General features: G+C 29.7%; 4 protein-coding genes across 4 annotated transcripts; 2 read left to right on the top strand and 2 right to left on the bottom strand.

The window, feature by feature from the left end:
* Positions 1-71: 71 nt before the first annotated feature.
* Positions 72-1,661, bottom strand: HELRODRAFT_156380 (hypothetical protein; the record flags this gene model as incomplete). The annotated part of the gene is made up of 4 exons (XM_009013578.1): positions 72-122; positions 210-299; positions 788-932; positions 1,651-1,661. The coding sequence occupies 4 exons, from the start codon at positions 1,659-1,661 to the stop codon at positions 72-74; spliced, it is 297 nt and encodes a 98-aa protein (XP_009011826.1).
* A 729-nt stretch (positions 1,662-2,390) lies between these two features.
* On the bottom strand, positions 2,391-4,420 carry HELRODRAFT_156379 (hypothetical protein; the record flags this gene model as incomplete). The annotated part of the gene is made up of 7 exons (XM_009013577.1): positions 2,391-2,503; positions 2,571-2,646; positions 2,896-2,984; positions 3,059-3,112; positions 3,205-3,350; positions 3,651-3,691; positions 4,415-4,420. 7 exons carry the CDS (start codon positions 4,418-4,420, stop codon positions 2,391-2,393), a joined length of 525 nt encoding a protein of 174 aa, XP_009011825.1.
* A 2,355-nt stretch (positions 4,421-6,775) lies between these two features.
* On the top strand, positions 6,776-7,916 carry HELRODRAFT_167848 (hypothetical protein; the record flags this gene model as incomplete). The annotated part of the gene is made up of 2 exons (XM_009013576.1): positions 6,776-7,181; positions 7,846-7,916. 2 exons carry the CDS (start codon positions 6,776-6,778, stop codon positions 7,914-7,916), a joined length of 477 nt encoding a protein of 158 aa, XP_009011824.1.
* Positions 7,917-18,912: 10,996 nt separating this feature from the next.
* HELRODRAFT_167847 (hypothetical protein) lies at positions 18,913-22,451 on the top strand (the record flags this gene model as incomplete). The annotated part of the gene is made up of 5 exons (XM_009013575.1): positions 18,913-18,973; positions 19,218-19,310; positions 21,348-21,636; positions 22,089-22,205; positions 22,427-22,451. The coding sequence occupies 5 exons, from the start codon at positions 18,913-18,915 to the stop codon at positions 22,449-22,451; spliced, it is 585 nt and encodes a 194-aa protein (XP_009011823.1).
* Positions 22,452-26,959: the final 4,508 nt, after the last annotated feature.

Raw genomic sequence — 26,959 nt, 5'->3', positions numbered from 1 at the left:
TTAAAACAACTAATAAAAACGATAAACGTTGAATAAAAAATCTATTTCATCATTCAATTTGTAAACAAAATTTATTCTTTTAACTTTCCGAGAATATCTGTATTCCTAAACAAGAAGTACTCCTGTTGAGAAAAATATTCAACAATTAATGTTTTCCATGGAAAATTATACCAGAATCTTGTGTTTATAAATGAAAACAAAAATCTAACTTTTTCATCAAGAATAACTTTTGTACCACCATATTCAGGAAGGATAACTCTGTCTCCTACTTTAACATTCACTGGTATCAAATCTCCCTTCTACTCAATAAGTTTTAGCATTGTCATTAATTGATTATGCAAATTTTGATAAAATAATTATCAACGTATTTAACTTCAATAAATTATATTCAATTTTAAATGGAAAATAAACATACAACTCATTTGTAAAACTTCATTCATTCAGCTCATAGTGGACTATTTTAAAGTTATAGCCTAGCTTATCTTATGGTTATGCACCAATAATAATTAATAATCCTAAATAATAGTAGTAATCTTCATAAGTAATCCTACCTAATTTTTATATTAAATGACACACATTGCAAAAAAAAACACTCATTCGTCAAGAATGAAATATTCAAAAGAATCTAAAATCCTAAAACCTATAACAAAAGTTATCACTCATTAATATTAAGTTTTAAAGTATATTATTTTTATAAGGAGACCCCGCAATCTAAGAACTCTGTTCACATAAATATCATTAAATTAACAAAACAAGTCTAACAACATGGAGAAGGAGCCCAACAAACCTCAGTTCGATTTCCCTCACCTACAGCTACAACAGTTGCATCTAGCACCTTCCCTTGGGATTTCTCAGGAATGAACAAACCACCTTTTGTTTTTGTTTCAGCTGCAAATCTTTCAACCAAAACTCTGTCAAAAAGAGGAATGAATCTTTTCAAAGCAGCAGAAGCCTGAAAATAATATAAATTAAAATTTTAATAAAATAAAGGATACACTTTTTATTCTAAAATTTAATGAATCAGACTGTTTGGTTCTAACTAGTTGGCACTTTTGTAGAAGGAATAGTAATTACTAGCAAGTAAAAAGTTAAAAACAAAGTAAAAAAAAACAAACTAAACACAAGCTTCAGTTGCTTCATGCTCATCATCTCTTCAACAAATCAATTGATCACTAATTAAATTAACCCATCAAGTAAATTTCAATCATGAAAGTAATTTGTAATAAAAATTTAACGACCAAAGACAAGTCTCTTTAACTAAAAATCGATCAATTATCATTATCTATTTCAAATTTCACAGAGCGAAATTAGATGCACTGAAGCAGATGTGATGCCGGTATATATAAAAAAAATTATTCAAAAATAAAAATCATCGCAAAAGCAATGAACAAATCAAATTCTTTGCTAACCATTTTTGAATTTATTGATTAAACGTTACTAAGACAGAAGGAACAGAGCAGACGAGAACGACGAAGAAAGGAACGACAAAACGAATCTTTAATCGAGACTTTGAGAAAGAATGACCTTCCGCACGTGCGATGCGATAGATATCTTCTTTTTTTCTACAATGTCAATCATTTTATAGCGAGTAATTTTTCGCTAGTAATAGCGAGGCTTCATGAACAAACGATGAGAATCTTTTGAACCAACAGCCCCTGCATGGTTTGATTTTAATGGTTAAATCATTTCTGATATAATTATTTGTATAGATGTATACAGTTGCACATCAGCTACGCTAGTTTTTAACTATATGATCCATTAGAATTAATAAATTTTTTCTATTTTAAGTATACCTACGCACTGAAGTAATGAATAGAATAATTGAAGTCATAAAACCGACGACATACTGCAACCAATGTAGTATTCGAACTATGAGTATATTACCTATTCGTCCTAAGATTTTGACATTGAATTACAATTATATAATTCCATGGATTATATGGATTGATTATATGACCATATATCAAGTTTACGAAAAATTTGTTGCTAATATGTTGGTTCTATTAATATTTTAAATTTATATTTGCACTACTGATTTGAGCATAAATTTTGTACTGACGCACTGTATGTGAGGGTCTTTCGATGTTTAAGAGGAGTTTCAAGTTAAAGTCCATGAAATATTTTCGGCTGGACAGCTGTTGAAACGACGCTTCAAATGCTATACAAACTTTTGTGTTACTATATGTAACTTTTAAATTATCAAAAACAACTTTTACAAAATTTTATGAGAACAAATAATAATAAAAAATAGCATTACTTGAACACGTTTTTTTTAAAAAGAAAATAAAAATAAGTTGGTAGTTGTGCTAGTTTAAAATATGAACGAAAAATTTGAATGAAGTGATTTGGGTTGGAGTGAGGTATCACAAATATCCAGTTCCAGGACCATGTCATAGGAATTTAACTCCTTCATTTGTGTCGTAAATCATTACTTCTGCTTTCTTTTGCAGTTCCAAATATTTCAATGCCTTCAATAAAACAGATTTATCTAAACCATAAAACTCTGCGTGAAAAGTTAACAAAAAGGTTATAATTAAAAAGACTAGAACAGTAGACAAATAACTGGATACCTTGATCTTTTGTGTAGTCTCCATCTGTCAACTCGTACAAGGTGCACACAGAATTTGTGTGCCCTGTATCTGATGCCTGTGTGTTGTTTAAGTTTCATATCATTTTAATAATTCACAGACATGTTGTTTAATGATATTAAATATTAATACAGAAACGCCAGAAACTGTAAAGAAAAACAATGTAAAGAAACATAAGTAGATTACAAAAGAAGTCTGAAGCAAAGTTGAAGGCTAAACACAAATGTAGAAAACATGTACACTGACATCTCAATACCAAACAAACAAAGTCAGATTTTCATATGAAGAAAAATGACTGAGCAGTAACCCATTTGTAAATGAGATTGGCCCACTCATCAACAGTCCTCCACATAATGAAACACTGTCTTTTATTCTTGTCAATCCATTCTAAATTACCTATTTGAGACATAAATTATTTTTTGTTACTTTAACAATTTTGTCGCATGAAATTAAAATGTGAATAAACTAACGTTTTTTTCTTAATTCTTCAAGAATAAAGTGTATATTGTCTATTGAAAGTTTTCCTTTGAATAAAAGTAGAATTAACTTAACAATTTCATCAAATGACTAAAGCATTATAATATAAAAAAAAATTTTTGTAAATCATTATTCCTACTGTTTATATCTTTATTATTAAACAAAGGACTGTTCTGCACTTCTGAAATGTCCAACTTATAAATTTTGTGGTGTCTGTGATAAGATAATATCAGTTGGCACCATGCTTCCAATTGTTTCTGGCGAGTGTTTATGTTTGGTTGGAGTCTACAAAAGATTTTAAATTAATAAAATAAATATATAAAAATAAAAATGTAAAATTAATTAAAAGATTGCATGCTTTTTCATTTACTACATTCAATACACTTTACAATTTGAATTTAAAAATTAGTTTTATACTATAAAATTATCTATAAAATTTATAGATATAAAAATTGATTGTATTTTAAAAAACATAACAAAAAAAATAAATAAAAGATTGCAAACTCATATATATCTGAGACCTGAGAGTTATCCAAAACTTAGCTTTGTTTAATTTTTTAGCAAGTAACCATGAAAATAACTAACGTGTAGAAGGGAGGGAAAGAATACTGCCAAGGCCATTCAAACTGTGTTGTAGTCATTAGAAAATTATTCTGGTGATTAAGTTTTTAAAATTCAATTTGAATATTTAATCAATCAATCAAGGCTGTCAATAATGAAATTAAAAGTCAATGCAACTAAGACTAAAGAAACAAATTATATTACTATATAATATAATATAAATAATATTATAATATAATATAATAATTATTTTTTTAATAATATCAATTTTTATATTTTGTATGTCTGGGTTTGTTGTTGCATCTGCAATTGCAATTCCAAATTGCCAGTTATAATTTATTATCAATATCAATAATATGCAATAAAATAAAATAATAATGAATAATGTTTGTTGTTTCAAACAACTTGTTTGGATAATAAAAAAAGATATTTTAAATTTAATTTATTTTTAATATTAATAATAATATTAATTAGAATCTTTACAAAATTATTAGTATCCCTAAAGCCAAACTAAAATAAAATAAAGATAAACAGATCTTGAACTTGAATTTAAAAAAAAATAAAATGCATATAATAATTTATAAATATTTTTGAGTTTATTATATAAACTGAAGATGAGACGAGTACACGATGATAAAAGGAAGCTGGAAATTCCAGTATTTTGAACTTGAACTTGAATTTAAAAAAAAATAAAATGCATATAATAATTTATAAATATTTTTGAGTTTATTATATAAACTGAAGATGAGACGAGTACACGATGATAAAAGGAAGCTGGAAATTCCAACTTCCATAAACATAGACTATACACTATAGAGAGGGACAAATTTTTAACATTACAGGAGTCGGATTAAAATTTTCCGACACCGGTTCTGACTCCTTGATAGAAAATTTTCCAACTTCAGATAAACATTTTTGACTACATAATTTGAATACTGGCTCTGAAACTTTCAAAACAATGCTTGAACCATATATATAGAATATAGCATTATATTATTATATACTATACATAACGTATTATATTCTATTTATCTGGTTTCAGCCTTTGCTTTACAATCATTTAACAGTTGGTACCGTAAAATTTTAAACTGGAACAGAAAGATTCTTTTAAAAATATTTTTAACCAGTTAATGTAGTTTTTTTCTTTAGTAAATTCGTTCTATATTAATGCTTTAAAATATCTAAATATTTTTAACCAGTTAATGTAATTGTTTACTTTAGTAAATTTGTTCTATATTAATGCTTTAAAATATCTACTAAAAGATTATATATTTTTTCTACAAATACAACGTTCATTGTACATAATAGAGTGCATAAAATAACTTCGTGAGGATTGCACCTGAAGCAATCTTATTAGTCAACTATTATTTTGATCGTCGAGCATCATCATAACAACATCAATAATTCAGATTCAATTTGTTGATCACTGCCCTTGGACGACGATGGGATGAACTTTCATGAGTTAATTATTTCTGAAGCGTACCCTTACTTTCAATATAAAATTTTTTCCAATACCAACGCATTATCGTGTTCATTTTGCCAATTCATTAGAAAAACTGTGTTTATATGAATATGATTTAGGCTCAATAAATCGTAAGAACAAAAATTTAAAAAATGTAATTTTAGAAAACTTTTTTTTTCTACAAAGAATGGAGTTTTTTATTTATAATTCAATCATTTGAATGATTCATATACATTCATTCAGTCTGGTTCTCATTACCTCCGTCCAAATTTAACAAGTCATTACTCCATTTTTTTTACGTTTTACTTTATTTCACCCTCAAATAAGTTGAACCCAGATAACTTTTATTTCAACTGAACTTTAAAAGATGTTAAAAATGACCACGAGATTCCATGTTTGACCAGGATTAGGAGCTTATATGTATTATGTATATATATATATATATATATATATATATATATATATATGTATATGTATATATATATGTATATATATATATATATAAATAAAAATAAGTTTATTTTGAATTTTAATAAACTAAACGTTCACCAAAAAACTTTAGTGAGAAAAATCGAAAAAACGAACTACAAACATATTAACGCCAAACATTCGGTAGAATTTATAGAATATTGTAAATATATATATATATATATATACATAGATCCATTTTTAATACTTTATAAATATATATAAGTACACGTTTGCTCTATGCTCATGAATGTATGTTGTGTCTATCTAATTTCATGCGATTGTGCCAAACAAATAAAAAATATCCATTAAAATCAAATTTTACGTAAAAGCAAAGGAGTCAACACAAAAACGCGCAGAAACAGCACTGGATGAAATGAAATAACATTATTATATATATATATATATATATATATATATATATATAGAGCATATAATTCGTTTATCTTTAACGCATAATACACACACACACACGCACACACACACACACACTGTATGCACTGCACATTTCCACGTCAGATGAGCACAGAGCGAGCAGTCTATAAAGGACGGACGTGAATGCCAACTTGATCGTCAAACTTTCACCCGAGCAGACGTTGGAGATGCGGTGTTGATGGGTGCTCTCGAATGATTGATACTGTTAATAATCATCAACGTTTACAAGGTTAAACAGCGGGAAATGTGCTCGTGTATATTTTATTGTGATGGTGTTTCGAAGAGAACGCCGAGTTGAGTTGTGATGGTGACGCCGAATTATGATGGTGATGATGATGGTGGTGATGGTGATGATGATGATGATGACAGTGATGATGATGTAGATTATGATGATTGCTTCAATGTAAAGGACGGTGACAATGATTTTAACGATGATGTTCATAAAGTAATAATGAAGAAAGACTTTGAGGATTATTGGCGTTGCGGCATGTTTGAGGAAATGGTGTTTCTTGAATTCATGTGAATTGGAATAAGTTTTAAATTAATTTTTACATGGTTCACTTTATTTTGTCAACCAATTTACCACTTTTTAAATATTTAAAATATATAATTAAAATTTTCAAATTGACAGATTATTTCAACATCTTTTTTTAAATCTAAACATTTGTTTCATCAAAGTTATCATATTTGTACAAATTTAATACCAGATAAAACATGCAACTGACATCAAAAACACAAGCAGAGACAATTTGAGAGAATAAAAGACCTGACAACCAAGACGAAGATGGATAGAATATCGAGTATGCCATCAATATGTGAGCATCCAGATTACGACGAGGTAGAGGAAGTGGATGGAGGTTTGAAATCGTACGAGGCGTTCCACGACATCAGGGAGATCCAAGCCATTGATGTTGAGTTGGATGGGCTGGCACTGGAACCTCTACAGCACCATTCCCACCAAGACATGTCAAAATACCTTTCTAGCATGGATGAAAAACAATGCGAAGAAGAAAGTCAAGAAATAAAAGATCAAACTGAATTTAGAAGAGTGCCAAACATCAACGTACTTGGAAACACAATCACCGTCAAGAAACGAGTGGGCAGGTACATACCGCCCCCTGTTGAACATCACCTTTCCTTGAGGAAGAAAACCTGTGTTGTCAAAATCGACAATTGCCATTTCACTATAGGTTAGTAAATTAGTGATTTTTGTTAAGATTCAGTAATGATTCATCATTTTGTATAGTGTAACTCTTGAAATACGCTATTTTTAATGCGTTATTAGTGTAATCTGTTGTGTGTTAATAAGTAACGATTGTAAAGTGTTGATGATTTTAATGTTTTGTGATTTGTTTTATGTTACAATTGTGATGTGCAAGGTTCGCAATGTGCTAGATCATTCTTTTTTTTGCAATATAGTTAAGTAATAATTTTTTTTTCACTTTAAGATTCTTGTGACATATATTTTGTGTATTTTCGTTGTAGCAATATTAATTTACATTTTACATATAAATGTTTTTTATGTTTTGTTGGATTTGAACATCTGCATGTACCTTTGTATTTGATGATTTATCGAAATATGATAGCGCATTTTAAAGCAATTTGCTAAGGGCTAATACTTTTTAATAATTAAATAATACATTTTTTAATAAATAATAATTAAAACGAAAAACTTGACTAATATATATTTAATTATCGAAAAACTGATTCATTCTGAAACTCAGTAAAAATAAGAAAATACCATCCGTTCTTCAGTTCAATTATATTTTTTATGCATTCCTATTTTTTCTTCTCTAATACAATTTGCTAAATGTAAAAATAATTAACTGAAAAGTAATTTCATTGAAAAAAAAGATGTCCATGTTGAAAGTCATCAACAGATAGCACCGTTGAGACTAATTATTTCTTCAAATGGAATTTCTTAAAAACTGAAAACTACTACTACAATAGATTGAGAAATTAAATCTTCTAAGTTTTTGAAATGAAATTAAAAGGCATAAGCATATAAATATTCATATGTCAATTACACACTCACACACACACCTCCCCCCCCCCCACACACAAACACAAGCACACACGCACACATACCACACATACACACACAAACACAAGCACACACACATGCCACACACAAACACACAAACACAACACACACAAAGTAAATATTTAGAAATGGATAAACAAAAGTAACGGATGCGGTATAGAATAGAACGATCGGTTGGCAAACAAGTTTCGCTGAATATAAATTAAATTCCGGTGAAAATATTCCTCTGAAATAAATTCATCCTCATTAGGTTCATTGATTAAACTTTCACCCAGAATATTAATCGTCTTAGCCCATTTTCTAATCTATTTCAAATTACCAAAAAGTTTGTTGAACGAAAAAAAAACGTTCGTACATTTTTTTTGAGTTTTCAAGGAATGTATCAGCATTTTAATACAACCGAATCTAAGCACGAGAAAGGATAGGGAATATAAAGGAATAGTTTACGTTGTTGTTTTTAAATATTCTTAGTTAATATTGTTGAGGTAAAAGTCTTTTTGGCTTCTAGTCGAATGTTAAATATTTTGCATTTTTTCACTGACGTATTTTATCCATTTTTAAAAATTTATTTAATAACGTTCGCAAAATGTTCCACCACCATCATCATCATTATTATTATTTCATCATTATTTTCCGTCTCGTCGACTTATTCGTCTTCAGCAACATCTATGTGGTCGTTGTGACTTTAGTCGCTAAAATCATCTTAATGGTATTTACTCGTTTTTTTCTTGATTCATAATGAAAAGCTAAAACAAATGACTACTATTATTTAAAACTCTTTTAAATTTTTCATTTATAAAACATTACATTAGCTTGTTCTTGAATAATTGGCGATATTAATAGTATTATCACTAAATTAAAATATGAAAAATGGAAGTAGTCAGAACGAAAATGAAATAACAGCAAGTATAATTTATAAAATCAATTGTGCTAATAAAATAACTAAAATATAAAAGAGAAAAATGAACTGGAGCGTGAAATGGAAAAATAATAATTTTATTACATTTTGCGTGATTCAATAAAGCTAATCCATTTGGTTATAGTCGCAGGCAAAAGCATATATCGACACAGAGATATACAGAAACATACAAACTCCAGCCAGCAATTATATTGATCACGTGACATTAAACGGATATCGATCAGATGGGCATGATTAACTTAAAGAGGAAATCACGTGATCCTTCAATGTCCAGCTTATTTGGAAATTTTAGTTCATTATTCCAAATTTGTGTTCGTGAATATTTTTTTTCATACGTTTTCTGAAAATTTGAGCAATGAGATAAGATATAACATTGGCAAAGGTGGGATAGCTTTGAAGTTTTACTAAGTTGACAATTTTTTTAAATAATTGCTTTTAGGGAGCTAGATGTAAACTTTAAATTTCCTGTGGCTACAATTCAGATTATATTAATATTATATTATAATAATATTTGGCCAAGAGGTTCTAAAATTAAAAAGTCAAATAGCAGATATAAAACATTTGCAACAAAACAGTAAATCCTTTTGTGAAAATGTGAAATGTTAAACAGAAGCAAAACAATTCTTCAAATTTTTCTGTGTTTAATTCACACAATGAAAGATACAAAAAATAAACAAAACTTTACAACCAGCCACGGGCGAATAACATAATTCAAAACAAACGACATGGAACTTGCATGGCAACGTTATAAAGCCAAACAATACAAAATTCATTTCAGTGAATGTAGTAAAGGAATTGAAAACAAAAAAAAAACTGTTTCACACATTTGGAAATGATAAAAATTTCATCTTGAAGTTAATTTAACAGCGAGTATTAATTGTATAAAATAAATAAATAATGAATGAAACTTCTGAAATATATATATGTATATATATATATATATATAATAAATGAAATTTACAATCAAGAATGAAGGATTGAATGAGATAGAAACCAAATTGGTAGGCTGGAGTGAAACGGATTGAAAATGTCAAAGCTGGCAGATGTAGGTGTGATGATGCTCTCTGACCGCCTGATTGATGCTCTGTTCCATCAGCATCTCATCAGTCGACCATGTGCAATGCGATGCGACGACGATTCTGTTACGAATGCTTTCAATCTGTTTGCCTGTGCCGGTATAACACCAGGCCCAATCATAATCTGAGAAATGTTCATTTTTGTTCTCATTTTTCATTTAAAAAAAGACTGAAATTGTGGGCTTCAAAAAACCTATGTTGCTGAAAGAGAAGATAAAAACAATTTTAATAATTCAATTAATTAGTTAAATGCAAAAACATTATATAATATTTCGAAAAAAATAAAAAAAATAAATTTTAATTATTGATTAAAAAGGTGTAATAAACGAAATTAAAATGGAATTTATTGAAGATAATATTTTTATTAAAACAGTAGAATATTTCAACAGCAATTTTATTATTAATAGTTTCCCTGTAAGCTTGATTGCATCCTGCATATTTGTTCACCAGATTATCAAACACATTAATAGCAGTTAGTTTTTTAAAAATAAAATTTGTCATTAAATTATTAGAAAATGTTTGAAGTTAAAAAACTTTTGTGTTGTTTTTCCACGCTCAGCCTTTAAAAGAAGTGTCAATGTCGCCAAAGTGTTACAAAAAGTGCACGAAATGTAAAAGTATTCAGGCGGTATTTCTGTTTTTTTTTTTCACATTTCTATCGTTATTAATCAACAATGTGTAGCCAATGAATTGTGGCACATGCAAGAAGATGATTGAATGCGCAGTCACGAATAACCAGAATACATTTTTTTCATCGTAGTTGAAGCTTCATAGATAAATTTGCTCGTATAAGCAAGACTAATCATTCAAAACTGAACGTGTAGTGGTTTGTGCAAACATTCAGCGAAGTGGGGACGTAGAACCATCTGCTACACAAACCTACATTATTTATTGCTTATTAGTTAAATATTTGCTCAGCATAGGTTTCATGATTACTTTGGCATAGATAAAGGATTACATTTGCACATCAACAGTGGAGTTGTTACATGTTTTTTACTGCATACATATTTAACTATGTAAGTGAAATATTGAAACAATTTTTGTCATTGTTCAAGGATACGTTCATGTCCAACATGTCGCGTGTACGTTTAATACTGCACTGGCAAGAACCATAGAAATATAAATAAAAGAACGTTGATATGATTCTTTCACTTGTTAACACAAAAACCATACTTTTAATTAATTCAAAAAATATGCACTGAAAATAAAAACACACAAATTTGAAAATTGAATTAAAATTAATGGTGGGGAAAAATAATATAAAATCTTCGTTTCTTCAAATAAAAAAAATTTTTATGTTCCGTGTTTCAAACTTTAAAAAAGTTTACAAAGTAAGTTCACAACAGATTTTTAAAATATTTACGTACGTATAAAGAAAAATGAACAAAATAAAAACTATCAATTTTTTTTCTGACGTTTTGATAAACTGAACTGAGAAAGCTAAAAGTATAGTGTATAGATACACACAAAATGTGAGTTTATAAGTTGATGAAGACTTATCAATATTTAGAAAAATTTTTGAACTTACTTAAAGAAAAATAAAAACATTTTTAAAATGTACTAGCCTTATATGAAAAGTTTAAATGATAAAAATTATTTTTTGTATAATAGTTGAAAGTTTGTTAGGACTCTCAAACTAAATTATTGGGATTATTCAATTAACACAAAATAAAAACATTGTTAGTAGCGCTTTACTTTTCTGGCAGATATTTTACGATTAGATGCTTTTTCTGACAATTTTTATTTTACTGAGTTAGGAAACGGTCCCTGTAGGAACAACTGAACGACTGGCTGATTTAATTTTATTTTATGCATCAGTTTCCATATTATTTTTTTTATGACGCATAAGTTGCAATTGAAAGTGCGAATTCGAAATTTTTTTAAAATTTGTTGTGGGGCATAATAAAAAATAAAGGTTAGATTATTAACATTTTTTAATAAAATCTGAAGAGTGACTTCCACTAAGAGATATTACATACTTCTAAAGAAATATTGAGAAAAAGTTGATGTTGAAGGCGATGGAAAGCTACATGCATCTGAAAAGTGACAGGCGTTCATCCTTATTACTATCTTAAGCCCAACATTCTTATCAAAAACTTTTCAATCAAATTTTATTTTTACTGAATGAATTTTAGATTTAAAAACAAAAGAAAACATAAAAACTGCCCAACACAAGTATTTCGTTTGTGAAACCGTTATAAATTGTTTTGATAAAAGACACGATCGGCATGTTTTAATTTAACAAATGAGTTTTTAGTTTTTTGTAATGTTTTAATTACCGAAAAGAAAAACTGATTAATTTTTTTGGTTGCAAAACTCACTAAAATAATAACTTAGATCATAAATAAATTTTTCATGTTTAAAAAATAAAAATTAAAAAAAAATGAAATAACGGCATTTTTCAACTTTGTGAATGCTCGTTAACCTGTGATGATCATTAATTAATTAGTTGGTCTGTTCACAATACTAAATCAAGTTACTCGTCTTAACGCATGATTGAAAGTTTGCAAATTGTGTTTGCCAAGAACTTCAGACTTTTGAACTCACATCGACAAAGGACTTGAAATAAAATCCTGATTGAATTTGAGGTTTGTGTGAAATGGCAGGCCCGCGTTCGCTCAATGTTTACCAGCACGTGATCATACACGGCACAGTTAACTGATGACAGATTGGATTTAAACATGTTAATTTTCAAACAAAAACATTTCAATTATGTTGTGATTAATTATGCATTTCATTACAACAATATATATTTTTATTTGAAAAGTTTTGTTTTCAAAAAATATTTTAAATAATCGCATGCTTATGCTTGCATGTTTGTTCTAAGTGAAAATAACTGCTGGTTAGTTATGGTTTTCATGCATGGTGGAAAATGTTTGTGGAATAAAGAATGCAATAGCAGTTGACGTTATTTAAATTTATCATGGAACATTAGTGTGAAAGTTTAGGCCAAGATTGTTTAGAACAAAGATATTTTTTTTCATTCAAAAATTTATTGCATGTGGAAATGTGAAACATGATTATATAGAAGCTGCCGACAAGAGATGTCTCGTTTTGAGTGTGGGTGAAAAAAGTTCACAAATTTTGTAACACTTTGTGACAAGGGTAAGGGAGTAAAAGCTTACGTGAAATCACGTTTTGCTCTTTTTCAATTTCCATCATGAAATACAAAAATTTTGTTATAAACTTGTCTATAAAATTTCATATCTGTTTAGTACACATCTGAGAAACTTGTTTCTTTGCTTTGCTATTTTTTTTAGCTCTTTTTCATTTTATTCATAAAGTTATTTACGTGTTGGTTAGAGTCTAACGTTGTTAAAATTAAGGATTTTACCAGTCAATCATTATTCTTATGTTTAAAATTGAAAAGAAACATTTTAAACTGTTAGCAACTAAATTGTTGCTTCTAAGATAGTGGATTCTACAAAAGGGACATGCCTTACTTGGCTTAGTTTAACTTGTGAGAGTCTGTGACATGAAGGAAGGGGGGGGGGTGTAACAAACGCGAGAAAGTGTGACGACTTTTGCGGACAATATCCTTAATTGTTTTGAAATTATCTATTGGTTGTGAATTTATTAGTGGTAGCACTAATCAATAATTTGAGTCGAAAATATTAAAAAATATCTATTGGTTGTAAAATTGTTCTGGATAAAACCAATCAAATTTCAAAAAAACAAAATTATGTGACTAATTACAAAAAATATAGGTAGCCCAATTCTCAGAGACAATATTTTTTTGATTGTATGGAAAATTAGGATGTTAGTTCTTCGTTGATTGAGCATTGCTGATTTTTCAAGTTCACAGAAAGACACGTGTGGTGTGATGCGGCATACGTTAATTGTTTGCAACCAACTGTTTTTCTATTGCTAAATGTTTGTTCGTCGCACATTGCATTACTTTCTTCTATGGGGTTGTTTGTGTGTGTTGTTGCATTTGTTGTTGCTGTTGTTACTTTATGTATGTTTGTTTGGAAGATTTGTTTGTCTTAATTAATTTCATCCATTTATAAAGCTTCTAAGGGCAGGCGTAAGGTACTTGCAAACGGTGAGGTGCACGCGGCCCCGCACTCTCCTTGTTGTTGGACTTCATTCCCATTGCAGTTGCGTATTTTTGAAAATACTTTTAAAAACCGCTTATATGTTGGCAAATAATTTTTAATCATATTTTAATCACTTAAAAATAAAACAATATTTTTAAATTAGATAGGTTATTTTTAATTTTTCTGACCTGTTTTGCACTATTTGCATATTTAAAAACTAGACACAACAAAACAGCATGAAATATCAAAAACACATATCGGTGCTATGAATAAATGGTGTGTCTCAAAAAAATTAATTAATAACCAGAAGACTATATCTGATTATTTTAAAAAATTGTTCAATCAAGAAAATAGAAATGGCGAGATATTTTAGAGCTAATAACATCTACTGTTCAGTATTTAGCTAAAAATAAACTGACATTACGTGGGACTTCTGAAACGCTGTTTTCCCGAACAATAGAATTTTTTGGAACTTGTTGAATTAGTTTCCAAATATGATCCGTATTAATGCAACACGTCAATATCTCAAAAAGTACAGAGAAGAGAGTTCATTATTTAAGCAAAGATACTCAAAATGAAACTATTTAACTTTTGAGATAAGTAGTGTTGTCGACAATCGGTGGTCGTATACAAAAATTTAAATATTTTTGTATACCCAAGTTTTAAAAGACTACTTGAAAAATTCAGGATTGGGACTCGAAACTTGCAGAGGGCAAGGATATGACAATGGAGCAAATATGAAAAGACATAAATTTGGAGTACAAGCACATATCCTACATTCTTTGTGGATGTCACAATTTGAATTTAATACTTACGGAACTGTCAAATGTTTCTGACAGAGCGGTTTTATTTTTAGGATAATACAACGAATATATAGTTTATTGTCAAGCTCAAATTATCGGTATGATACATCCGAAAAATATTTGTCATTTACTCTAAAACCACTATCGGAGACAAGGTTGGAATGCAGAGTAGAAAGTTTAAACTTTTGTCGGTTAAAAGTATAGATTATTTGTTTCCTGGAACTAAAGTGTAAAAATAACATATGATATATTTTTCTATTTAACATTTGTCATCTGACGTTGATTTGGGGCGTTAATTTGTCACGTTAATTATGTTGTTCATTGCTCATCAGCATTCATAACATTTGGTTATTATACCTCCATCATTTGCCTGTCACGTGTGATGACGCAATTAACAATCGATACGTCATACGATCACGCCAACGTTGCAGAAGTTTACAGGATGGTCTCAATAACTTGTATAACAATAACCAAGCAAACAAGCAAGCAAACAGATAAACAAATGGATAAACAAACAAGGTTTTGAATAAAATTCTAACTTATGAAAAATAGAGCAAAGAAACAAATAAAAAACGACAAGCAAAGAGCAAATAACCAATAAATAAATAAAGTTGGTTTATTAGAAATTGTATAGAAAATACACAAAAATCGTAAACTGCTGATTTCTTAAAGGATAAAGTCTAATCAAAATGTCATAAAATACAGTACTTATCACGTTGGGATTATATGATTTTAAAATAAAACTTTCAATTTTAAATCTATTTAGATCGGCTTAAGTTATTTTATATTTGATCATTTGGCATAATAGAATCGACATAATTTCAAAGATTAAAAAATGTTTAGCATCACTCGTTTAACCATTGTGGTGTGTATAGTAAGATTCGAAGTTTTGCGTTTTGAAATAACTTCAAGATTATGTCACTGACGGTGCTGTATTGTTAAAGTAAGCCAACTCGTGATTGCTTGTGAAACGTTTTTAAAATTTTGAATAAATATTAATCGTTTATACATTAAAACTTGAAACATTTCACGAATTCACTGTTATAATTTACCGAATTAGCTCCATGATCACCGAGTAAGCTCTGTCAGTAGAAGGAAGTGCCCTGTCTCGCGCTGCTATTACGCGATGACATGGTTCTAATACTGTCCGAAACTCAAAGACCATCATACCAGTATGATGCATGTGCTTACGCGTGCATGCATAATATGTATGTGCGTCCTGTGGTGTGGATAGTGTAAAGCTTTTGTGGCACGAAAGTTTAATTATAAGTATAGAACAACATGTAGGCAGTTCTGCGTTTGACAGAGTTGCATTATAAAGAATAAAAAAAAATTTCAAATAGTTGTAGTCTATTTTTAAATATTAATTATGGAATCATCGTATGAGCACGTACGCGCGCAATATAACTCACGAACGGTGCGGCAAACTACGTAGGTATGTTGTTCTGGATGAACTCGTATGTAAAGACGTGTTATCCTATGTAGGAGTACATGTGTTAGGCCTGTCTATCTAGCTAATTAATCATTTTTCAGTGCAATGATTCGTTTTCGCAAACTCGCAAAATTGAGGTAAGTAAATATGATGCATGTTTGTTCGTCTAGCAGCAAGTCGCGATTGCATTATTGATTAAGTACAAATAACTTGCTACCTCGATGTCAGAAAATTTCCCAAACAGAAGAAATGATCTAACCAGCGTTTCTATTTTTTTCACCAAAATTGAAACATTGACTAGATTTCAAGAATAATAAATATTAAGATTATAATAATATATAAAACAAAATATAAACTTTATTATTAACTTGCGAATAATATTTAGCTTGAACAATATTTATTTGTATTCAAACTAATAAAAACTACACTTTCCTGTTAAATCAATAACGTGAAAAAATAAGAACACCATATGAAACAAACATTGCAATGTAAAGTGGAAGCAGAATGTTTATTGAAATTTTAAAATAAAGAACCAGAAAACTGAAACCCATTCAAGTTTGCTTGGTTGCCTGGACGCACAAACCGAAAAAGCACGTCCTGCAACGTTGTTTTGTGTGTGGACGACTCTAAATTTCAAATGGAATTTTTTGAGTTGAACTAAAAAATGTAAAAACATTATGAAAATATTTGATAGAAATTGTTTTTCCTGTTACTGATGAATTGATTTTAATGAATGATATGTCAGTTGAGTGACTGGTATAAACAAAAATTATTACATCGACTTTTTTTATTTATAATTTTCTTTATTCTCTTTTCTATATTAATAAAAAAATAGTGTTTAAAATATTTTTTCAGCAAAAGATGGAAGGCCACCCGTCCAAGCATCTAATCTAATTCATGTAGTCAATTATTATGTTTGATTGCTAACAAAATGTAATTTACTGAATTCTGTGCATAGGTATAGTGTGAAATAATTTCCTTTTCGAATTTTTCATTATATAAAGTTTTGAATTTTTAAAGAATTGTAATCTCGTCTGTTTTATATTTAAAAATTGGTAACATATTAATATTTTTTTGGTAAACATGTTATCAAATAGTTATAAAATATCTTTACTGTCAAAAATGAAATGTTAGGTGACTCAATATCCATTTTGATAACTTTCCAATAAGATTATTATCGGATAGCCAGTTTAAATTTTTTGAAATTTTTGGCTGACGTTTCTAGCTAATTTACGTTCAAACTGAAATGTTTAAGTTCTCTGCAAACTCAATTGTTGTCGTATTGCACTAAACACAGGATGAAATATTGCTAATCTGCGTGATGACCAGTGTCATAAATCATTTTTATTAGTTGTTGTTTGTTTTTACCATTTTTGTTAGTAATTTTAAAAACCTTTAGCAAATATTTAAAGAATGATTAATGGATGATGAAATGGTGGAATCAATAAGAAAGATTTATTGTAAGTCTTTCAATGATTAAAACACTCCCGAAATATTTTTATCCTTTCATAATATTGTCTTGCATGTTGTAAAGAAATAATAACATTGAAACATTCAGAAAAAGATAATAGATTAAAATGCTATGGGCAATTTCAAAATAACTGTCATGCTCAGCGTTGTTATTATATATCAATTATTTGTTGAAAATATTAAAAAAAAATTCTCGGAAGTCATTTAATGGATAATTTGGAAATAATGAGACTTAATGATGAATAAATTTTTACGATGTTGGTAGCCGACCGGGCAGTCATTTTGAAAGATTATAATGTTTGCTATTCCAGGAGACCACCGTCTCTCACGTACCTCGCAATGAGTCTTCATGATGGGAAGCCCATTGAAGAAATGTAACATCTCTTTGTTCTATAAAAAGAAATTTGCGTTGGAATCATACAACTCTTGGAAAAGATTACAAATATTCAATGAAACTGGTTGTTGAGAACGTAATTTTTTTTTACACTGACTGGGTTTGATTGAAATTGAATGAAAAGAGATCCCGCCTACCACACGTGTGTGTGTGTGTGTGTGTGTGAGTTGTGTGTGTAGTGTGTTGCTGGTGATGCCTTTGATAGATAATTATGAAAAAAATAAACTATAATAAATTAATGAAAGTTAGTAATAACGATCATAAAGATGCATGCACACAAACTAGCCTACATATCACGGTCGCCTATTACCAACAAATGTTTGTATTTATTTTTGAAAGAATATTACAATTGAGGCTATTAGATTACTACGTCAACTATGTAAATATAAACATGCTAATAAGTAAATAAAAATAAGTAAACACGATCACAAATGTTTTCAATATTTGTGTTCACTTTGTCGCTGTTGTGTTTTCAATTGCATTTGAGAAAGTTTCAAAATGTATAGGCATTGGTCTCTGAATTTTTTTGAAAATATAATTAGAAATTTTATTTGAAATATTCTCAAATAAAAAATATTAAGCTTATTAATTTGTTTCTTATATACGAGTAGTAAAATGAAGTAATTTTGCGCGTAGTAAATGAAAAAAGATTCATTAAATAAAGTTTCAAATATTTGAAATAAAAATAACGATCGATACCTGGTTGGCGGGAAGATTTCTAATATTAATAAAAGTGAATCGAAATGAATAAAAGTTTTTGGAAGGCCATCTTCAAATCTACTTCACGCTGTAAAGTCACCTCAGGTTGTTAAAAATACAGATGATACACAAATTGTAATTATGTAAAAAAAGAAATGCCTCTAAGAAACATACACACATACATGAGTAAATAAATAAACAAACATATACAGAAAGATACATAAATTAACAGGCAATATTTTGCCAACAAAAAAATGTTTAAACCTTTAATTTTTTAATTTGATTGTGAGTCAGTTATTAATCTGGATTTAAACTTACAATTTTGCAATGAAAAACTTTCGTTGTTCAGTGGCCAATGATTCAACAGTTACCGACGAAGACTTCAACTTCGGCGAGCATAACAGCCATGTCTTCAACTTCGGCGAACACAACAACCATCCAAGTATATCATTTATCACATTATTTGTTTATTCATTTACTTATATTTTATTCATTTGTTCATTCGTTTGTTCATTCATTTATCCATTTATTTGATCATTCATTTGTTCTTTCATTTGTTCATTCATTTGTTCATTCGTTCTTTTATTTACCCATACATTCATCATCGCTCGTATTAACGAGTGTACTATCAGTAATGATGATGACCGGCATTGTCGTGTGTTTATAAAGCAATGCAAATTATTACATGGCCTTATCTGCAATGATAACATGAACTCCTTTCATTATGAAGGATGAAATATCGATTGTTGTTTGCAGCAATAAAATCAGTAATTAACACTATGGCAAGATTTTTTGTATTGATGGCGCTAATGCACGAGTTTTTTTTCAATCATATCAATCAATATATATTTATCTTTTGCCATAAATAATATATATATACGCATAATGTTTATGTTCCAGTGTTATGCTATGTTATGTTAAAACCAAAAATGAATTTTTATGCAACTGTTTTGGTCACGTATCAGACAAGATTTGGCAACTTGAAAAGCCTGTTGTTTTGTTGAAATTAAAAGTTTAAACTTTTTTAATATACTTTTCTAAAGTTAAAATTACAAAATAATCTTCACTGGACAAAAGTCATGTTTCGGACTTGATGGGCACTGCATCATCACAATGGTCCTTCACGCACTTTAAAAATCTTTTGCTTCAAAGCATTCAAGAAAGAAGCTTCTTAGTTTAAATAGCCGAAGTGGCAGTCAGACAAATGGAAATAATGCACCTCCTACTTCAAGTTGCATCAGCAAAAATATTTTAGACATTGTTTATTTATCAACCTCACTGGCGTATTTTCAAGTGGCAAACAAAAATTTTAATTTTCGGTGCTCAGAGTTGAAAACCCACACAAATATTTTGCCAAAATATAAATACATTATTCATGAGTATTTTAATCTGAAGCTGTTAAGAATTAGTTCAAATTTAATTAACTTTTAAAGATTAAAGTTTTATTGATAGTTAATTAGTTAATTAATCGTGATTAATGTGATCATCCACAAATTCGAAAACCACATCTCCCATTTTAACTCGTTTGTAACAAAATAGCTAGGAATCCATATAAGCCTTGTCCAAAAATCAGATCTCTATCTAAAATCCAGATTAAATAAGCAATTTCAACGTCAATGCAATTTCGGTTGCAAATTGTAATATCTCTTTCTCATTATTAAACTTGGCAGTTTGTTGTGCAGTGTGGCGTCTATATTGACCAGGAAAGAAGTTCGTGTTTGGTGCTTTGTGGCTCCTTCCCCGAGGAATGTTGAAGGTTATAGTCATTTTCCATTGATCTCAAACTGCCAGTACTCTTTCAATGTTATGTTATACTCCCAAAGACCTGAAGGTGAATTATAATTGTTCAAAGTGGTCTAGTTGCGTGTAGATGGAGTGGTGCTGTTGACTGTTGCGGATTGCTGCTGTGAATCTATGATGGTTAGGAGGTGGCAGGTACAAATCCTGTTGAAATTATCATTGTGAACAAGCCAATACATTAAACTTTTCAGCCCTATCGATATTTGCGCCAGTCAGTACCGTAATTTAAAAATAATATTTGAAAATGTGGATGAGTTGATGGTTTAATTTGAAAGTGTTTATGTAACAAAAAATATTTTTTAACTCTCCACTACCATACCGTTCCATCTGGAGCTTTGATATTAAAGCGTAAATTAAGTAAAAAAATTAAATAAGTAGTGGAAATTGTTCGATGGTTAATGCTTATAATGTTCAATCATCAATTACTCGCTAATTTCATCTAGCATAAGATCAACAAGTTACAAAACTATTCTTCAGGTACGTTAAAAACACTTTAAATGCATTTATCGGATCTCGTACGTATTTATAATAATTAAAATCAATATTGAATAAATATCGCATGGTGCAGTGGTTGTCCAGTCAGTGGTCGAACAAAATATTATATTATTACATAAGCGTTGTTATAAAAGAATGTATTGTGTATGTAATAACACACACATTCAAACTTTTTATACATCAGAAAAAGACAAAAATGAGAAAGGACATGATCAGACAAACGAAAATCCACCAAAGAACAACCCGCGAAAAGTGCAACCCTGCTTCAAATCCGCAAACACTCAATCTCACGCCTCACATCCAGCCAACTCCTCATCACATCCTGTCTCGCAACCGTCTCGTCTCGACTACAACTCCACATCAGCCGAGTCACAAAAAAGACAGCGACCACTGGTTGCCGACCCAAAAATATCTAGGCAGACCGTTCAATATTTCATCGGTCCCAACAATGACATGGAAACTATTTTTAAAAAGTAATTCTCTGATAATTTTTTTCTACTTTTTAACTTTATTCATATAATTAGCATAGAATTTTTTAATGTTTTCTTTAAACATGCATGCAGCATTAATTAAACTAATCTGATATTTCGTAATTTCAACATGTTCTCCTTTCTACCTCATTTTCTACATTAATTATCGAGTTATTTCTGATATTAATTCTGTTATTTCCATAGTAACTCTTGATATTTACAATGTTTTACAAAACAATTATGTTGACTCGTTTGCTCTGGTCTATTTTAAAACGTTTGATAGTAATGTTTTATTGTGCTAAGTAACATCCATCCATATTTTTCACAACAGCGTTCAATACCATTTTTGTATTACAGTCCCATAAATAATTGTCCCGATTGATTTTGTTAAATTAAGAACACTTTCAAATAAAAAACAATCAGATGAATGAAATGTTTTAAAAATGAATTTGAAGATTGAAACAGTTCCACCAGAAAATATCGAAGGGTGAGACCCTGAGTGCTGAAGAGTTGAAGAATGTCCTAGAGAAGGCTATACAAGCATCTGAGTTGACTTCATTCATACAAAACACGTTAGTTAGTTTTGTGGTTTCGTGTCGCTATGTTGGATTGCTGTTGCTTCTGCTGCTGCTGTTGTTGTTGTTGTTGTGGCGGTTGATGATGTTGCTGTCATTGTATTTGTTGTTGTAATGCTTGTTACTGTTATGTCTTTTGTTAGTGTTTGGGGGCCGTTCTGTGATCGATGTTAATGTTGAACATGTTATTTTCTTTGGCTTTCGTTCCTAATTTGCAGCGATAGTTTACTTATTGTTGTCTAAATTTTAAAATTGAAGTTTCTTTGGTAACATTTGTATACCTGGTGAATGCTGTTGCATTTTCAGGTTATATATGATGTTTCTATGAATAAATTGATTGTAAATCTTTATGCTGTTTTTATTAATTACGATCACGTTGTTATTCGCACTGTTTGATTTATTATGATCATATTGTGTTTATTTTGTGCAAATGGTGCCGGGTTTGAATGTGGCTTAGCCGTTTTTGCGTTGTTGTTGAAACGATGTTGTATTGACGTATAAATATTTTAAATCAATAATATAAAAATTTAAATTGAGAATACAAATCATCATTAATAAAAAGAAACGAATTAACAAATTTGTTTCCAAATTAATGAAAGTTATATTATTAAAACTGTTTACAATTTAACAGCCTTACGTTACATTTACTTTTGAGTGTCAAAATCGACAAACCTTCCGTTAGTGACGAAAATAAGAATTTATTTCTATTTTATAAAAATATAGTTCACTAGAAAAATTACTTTAGAAAAAGAATGATTGCCAAGCGTACAGACGTACAGTTCATGATAGGCCCGCGGTAAATATTGACAACCGAACGAGGCATCTCTTTAATTAAATTTTACCATTCAAAACTTGATGTTGAAGTAAAATTCAAAAAAAATTCACAATTATTTTTTCAAATATTCAAATACTATTTTTTTCAAAATTTTAACGGTAACTACCAAAATGGTAAACCGGCAAGGATATTCAACCAATCAAAAATGACCTGCTGCTGACAATGATGAAATGATGGCAGGTGATGATGCATCCTATGTGATGAAATGATGAGTTGATGATGAGAGATGATGCATTAGGAAATGATAAATCCAATGATTATGAATGATAACTTAATGATGACTACGATGAAGATTGAAAAATGATTACAAGTAGATGATTATGGCTCTTTACCTTTGAGTATAATTCAAACGAAACGAAACGCTGAATCGCTCCTAAATCATACAAACACGACAAAAACAATGATGACAATGACGCTGATATCATTTAGCCGTACGTGCCAAAACAACAAAAACAACAACAACAATAATAATAGTGATAATATTAACAACAATGCGAACTCTTTTATTTTTAAAATAATAATAATTAGTGCGTTCGTAATTACAATCTAATTGACGACGTAATAAAACTGCTATGAAAATGTCGAAAGATTTGATGGCTGCTAAGTAGCGAGGCGGCAAGAGATAACTACAAAATGTATCATATAATGCACTTGTATCCTTATTGACACTGTTCGTACACTTAACACGTGATAGACATGATTAATAATGAACATCATCTCAGAATTGTTACTGAATATAACGATTGTTATTACTACTACTGATACGACTACTACTGTTGCTGTTACGAATACTACTACTACTACTACTACTACTACCACCACCACCACCACTACTACTACTACTATTACTACTACAACAACTACTACTAAAATAATGAAATCCACAACGACAACAACAAAAACTACAACAACATTAATAATAACAACAATAAATAAAAAATTAATGAAATAGATAATTAAAAGATAACATGATGACATCATTGTTGACAGAGATATAAATGCAATTGTTATAACAATACTCTCATATTAAATCACAAAATCTTAGTAGCTACGTTTTTTTATTAAAAAAGCAAAAAATAAATTAAAAATATTTACGTCTTATTTGTAATTAAATTTTTTTCATCAAAGTTATATTGAAACAAAAGTTTAATTTTATTCTCGCAAATGAGTAATTCATCATTTGCACGACTCGTTATTATGTTAGTGTGACGATGACTGGTTGAAACAAGTTTGATACATGGTCCCCTTTTCAAAACAACATTAAGCCAACCAACGCTAAGCACCTGATGAAGTCATTATTTATTTATATTATGTAACATTTTTCATGTAATTAAAGAGCAACCGAGATAAAATTTATATATTTTCATATCTATTTAGTTTTTATATGAATAATACAGTATTTTATAATTTTATTTTATAAACAAAGTATATTTAATTCGTTAACCATTGAAACCAAAATTTGCAGCAAAGAACAAGAAGAGAACGTGTTCGACTCCGAGACGGTTCCATGCCAGGTACGTGATTGGTTGACAATGACCTTTACGAGGTCCTCCACAACCAGTGCCAACAAAACTAGCGACGATTCTTCGGAACTGACCACAAGGTTCAAAAGTGTCGTAACAGCAGTCAGGGCGGGGATATCCGTTGAAAGGTATTTCCGCCATGCTTGTGGTTTAGGCGTGTGTGTGTGGTTGCGTTCTTCACACGTTTACATCAGTTTAAATTTTGTTAGCACTTTAACACGTATTAAACAAAAATTGGCATGAAGGTGTTTAAAAAACTTTCAAAATTATAAGGCAGGTGTCAGATGTACAAACACACACATTCTTACACACCCGTTCTTATACTCAATTTTTTTAGTTTCTCTTTCTCTCTTTTTCTTTCTCTCTCTCTCTCTCTCTCTCTCTCACACACACACACATTCTTTGCCTCTTACATTCAATACATAATATTTTCATAGCAGAAGGCATTAATTCTACATTTTAATGGTTGAAGAAGAAATTCAACCAACTTACCATGCTACATTGTGAATATTTAAAAACAACTAAGAACTCTCGGGCAAAAATTTTAATTGCTCACCAAACTGAACCTGACAGGCGATAATTCAGATGTTCGTTTTTTATTGCGGTGCCTTTGGAAGAGCATGCAATATATCAGAGCGGTGGCATCAATCTATCATTGTATCTTTCTTATTTAATCATCATTCCACCATCATATTTCTTCCATTTACTTACCAATCCATTATCATATCATTTACATGCTAATCTATCATCACATCTTCTACTTGAACATCAGTATATGTATTTTCTACATCACCATTCGTTCTTTTTCATCAATCTTCATTCATGACACCAAATCATTCCATCCATCTACAATATTCATTACCGACTATTCAACCATTCACCCATCTATCTATCTATCTATCTATCTATCTATCTATCTATCTATCTATCTATCTATCTATCTATCTATCTATCTATCTATCTATCTATCTATCTATCTATCTATCTATCTATCTATCTATCTATCTATCTATCTATCTATCTATCTATCTATCTATCTATCTATCTATCTATCTATCTATCTATCTATCTATCTATCTATCTATCTATCTATCTATCTATCTATCTATCTATCTATCTATCTATCTATCTATCTATCTATCTATCTATCTATCTATCTATCTATCTATCTATCTATCTATCTATCTATCTATCTATCTATCTATCTATCTATCTATCTATCTATCTATCTATCTATCTATCTATCTATCTATCTATCTATCTATCTATCTATCTATCTATCTATCTATCTATCTATCTATCTATCTATCTATCTATCTATCTATCTATCTATCTATCTATCTATCTATCTATCTATCTATCTATCTATCTATCTACCCATCAATCAATTTATTCATTTACCCATCAATCCATCCATCCATCCATCCACCTGCCCACCGTGAACATTTCTCTTTCGCTTGACCTCTGACCTGGTCTTGCAAATAAAATTTGTAATATTTCCTGCCTCAACTCGGTTTAGTGTTCATTTTATTGCAGCCATCTTGCACGTCTCAATTGTTGGGCTGGATTTAAATTTAGAAAGCATTCAACGTGAATTGTATTATCCATCATCATCATCATCAACAGTACTTCTCCTTCCACTCTCATTCAATAGGTAATTATTGAAAATTCCAATTTGATGAAAATTTTGATGGTAGATGAATGTTGGACACCTAGTTTCCTTATTGTTGTGGTCAAGAAAATCACTCGTTAAAAACTTTCTTTGTTTGATTGCGTGTTTCAATCCGTGCTTGGGCGATTTCTGTTAGCAAAGATTGGGGAGGTACATTAGTATGAGATTTGCGTATCACTTACTTTTTACAATTTTGGTAATTTTGCGTGTATCAATTTCAGGTTAGTTTTATAAGTTTTACAAGTTCAGTTTTATACATATAGGTAGATATTGTAATGGCAGTCATAATGCGGCATTATAACGCTAATGAATTATTCTCGGATCAACACAATTAGACTTATTAAAAATTTCAAAATACGCTAATTAAGTGTAGACAAATGTTGACAAATATTAAAAGCTCACCACAGACGGATGGGAGAAAATTACTAAATAAAAACAGTGACGTCCATGATCACATTTGAGAAAAAAATGTTTCAATTTTTAATACATACCTGAATGAATGGCTAAACAGTCTGCAGTCTGGCTTTTGATTTTTTCATACTTGTAGCCAACTTTTTTTTACAAAATTGATTAGTTTTTGTTGGGCGTACCTGAACTAATTTATGATACTAAATGTTTCAAGTGTGGCGTCATGAAAAAAAAGGTTGTGGATGCGTTTTAAAGAAAATAATACTTGGCTTGCAATGTTAGTTTGCAATTAATCAAGTCCAATAACGCAAAT

The sequence above is a fragment of the Helobdella robusta genome (assembly GCF_000326865.2).
Source record: "Helobdella robusta unplaced genomic scaffold HELROscaffold_12, whole genome shotgun sequence".
Classification (NCBI taxonomy): Eukaryota; Metazoa; Annelida; class Clitellata; order Rhynchobdellida; family Glossiphoniidae; genus Helobdella; species Helobdella robusta.
The sequence above is the reverse complement of the archived record's forward strand: the minus strand, read 5'-3'. Positions and strand labels throughout refer to the sequence as shown.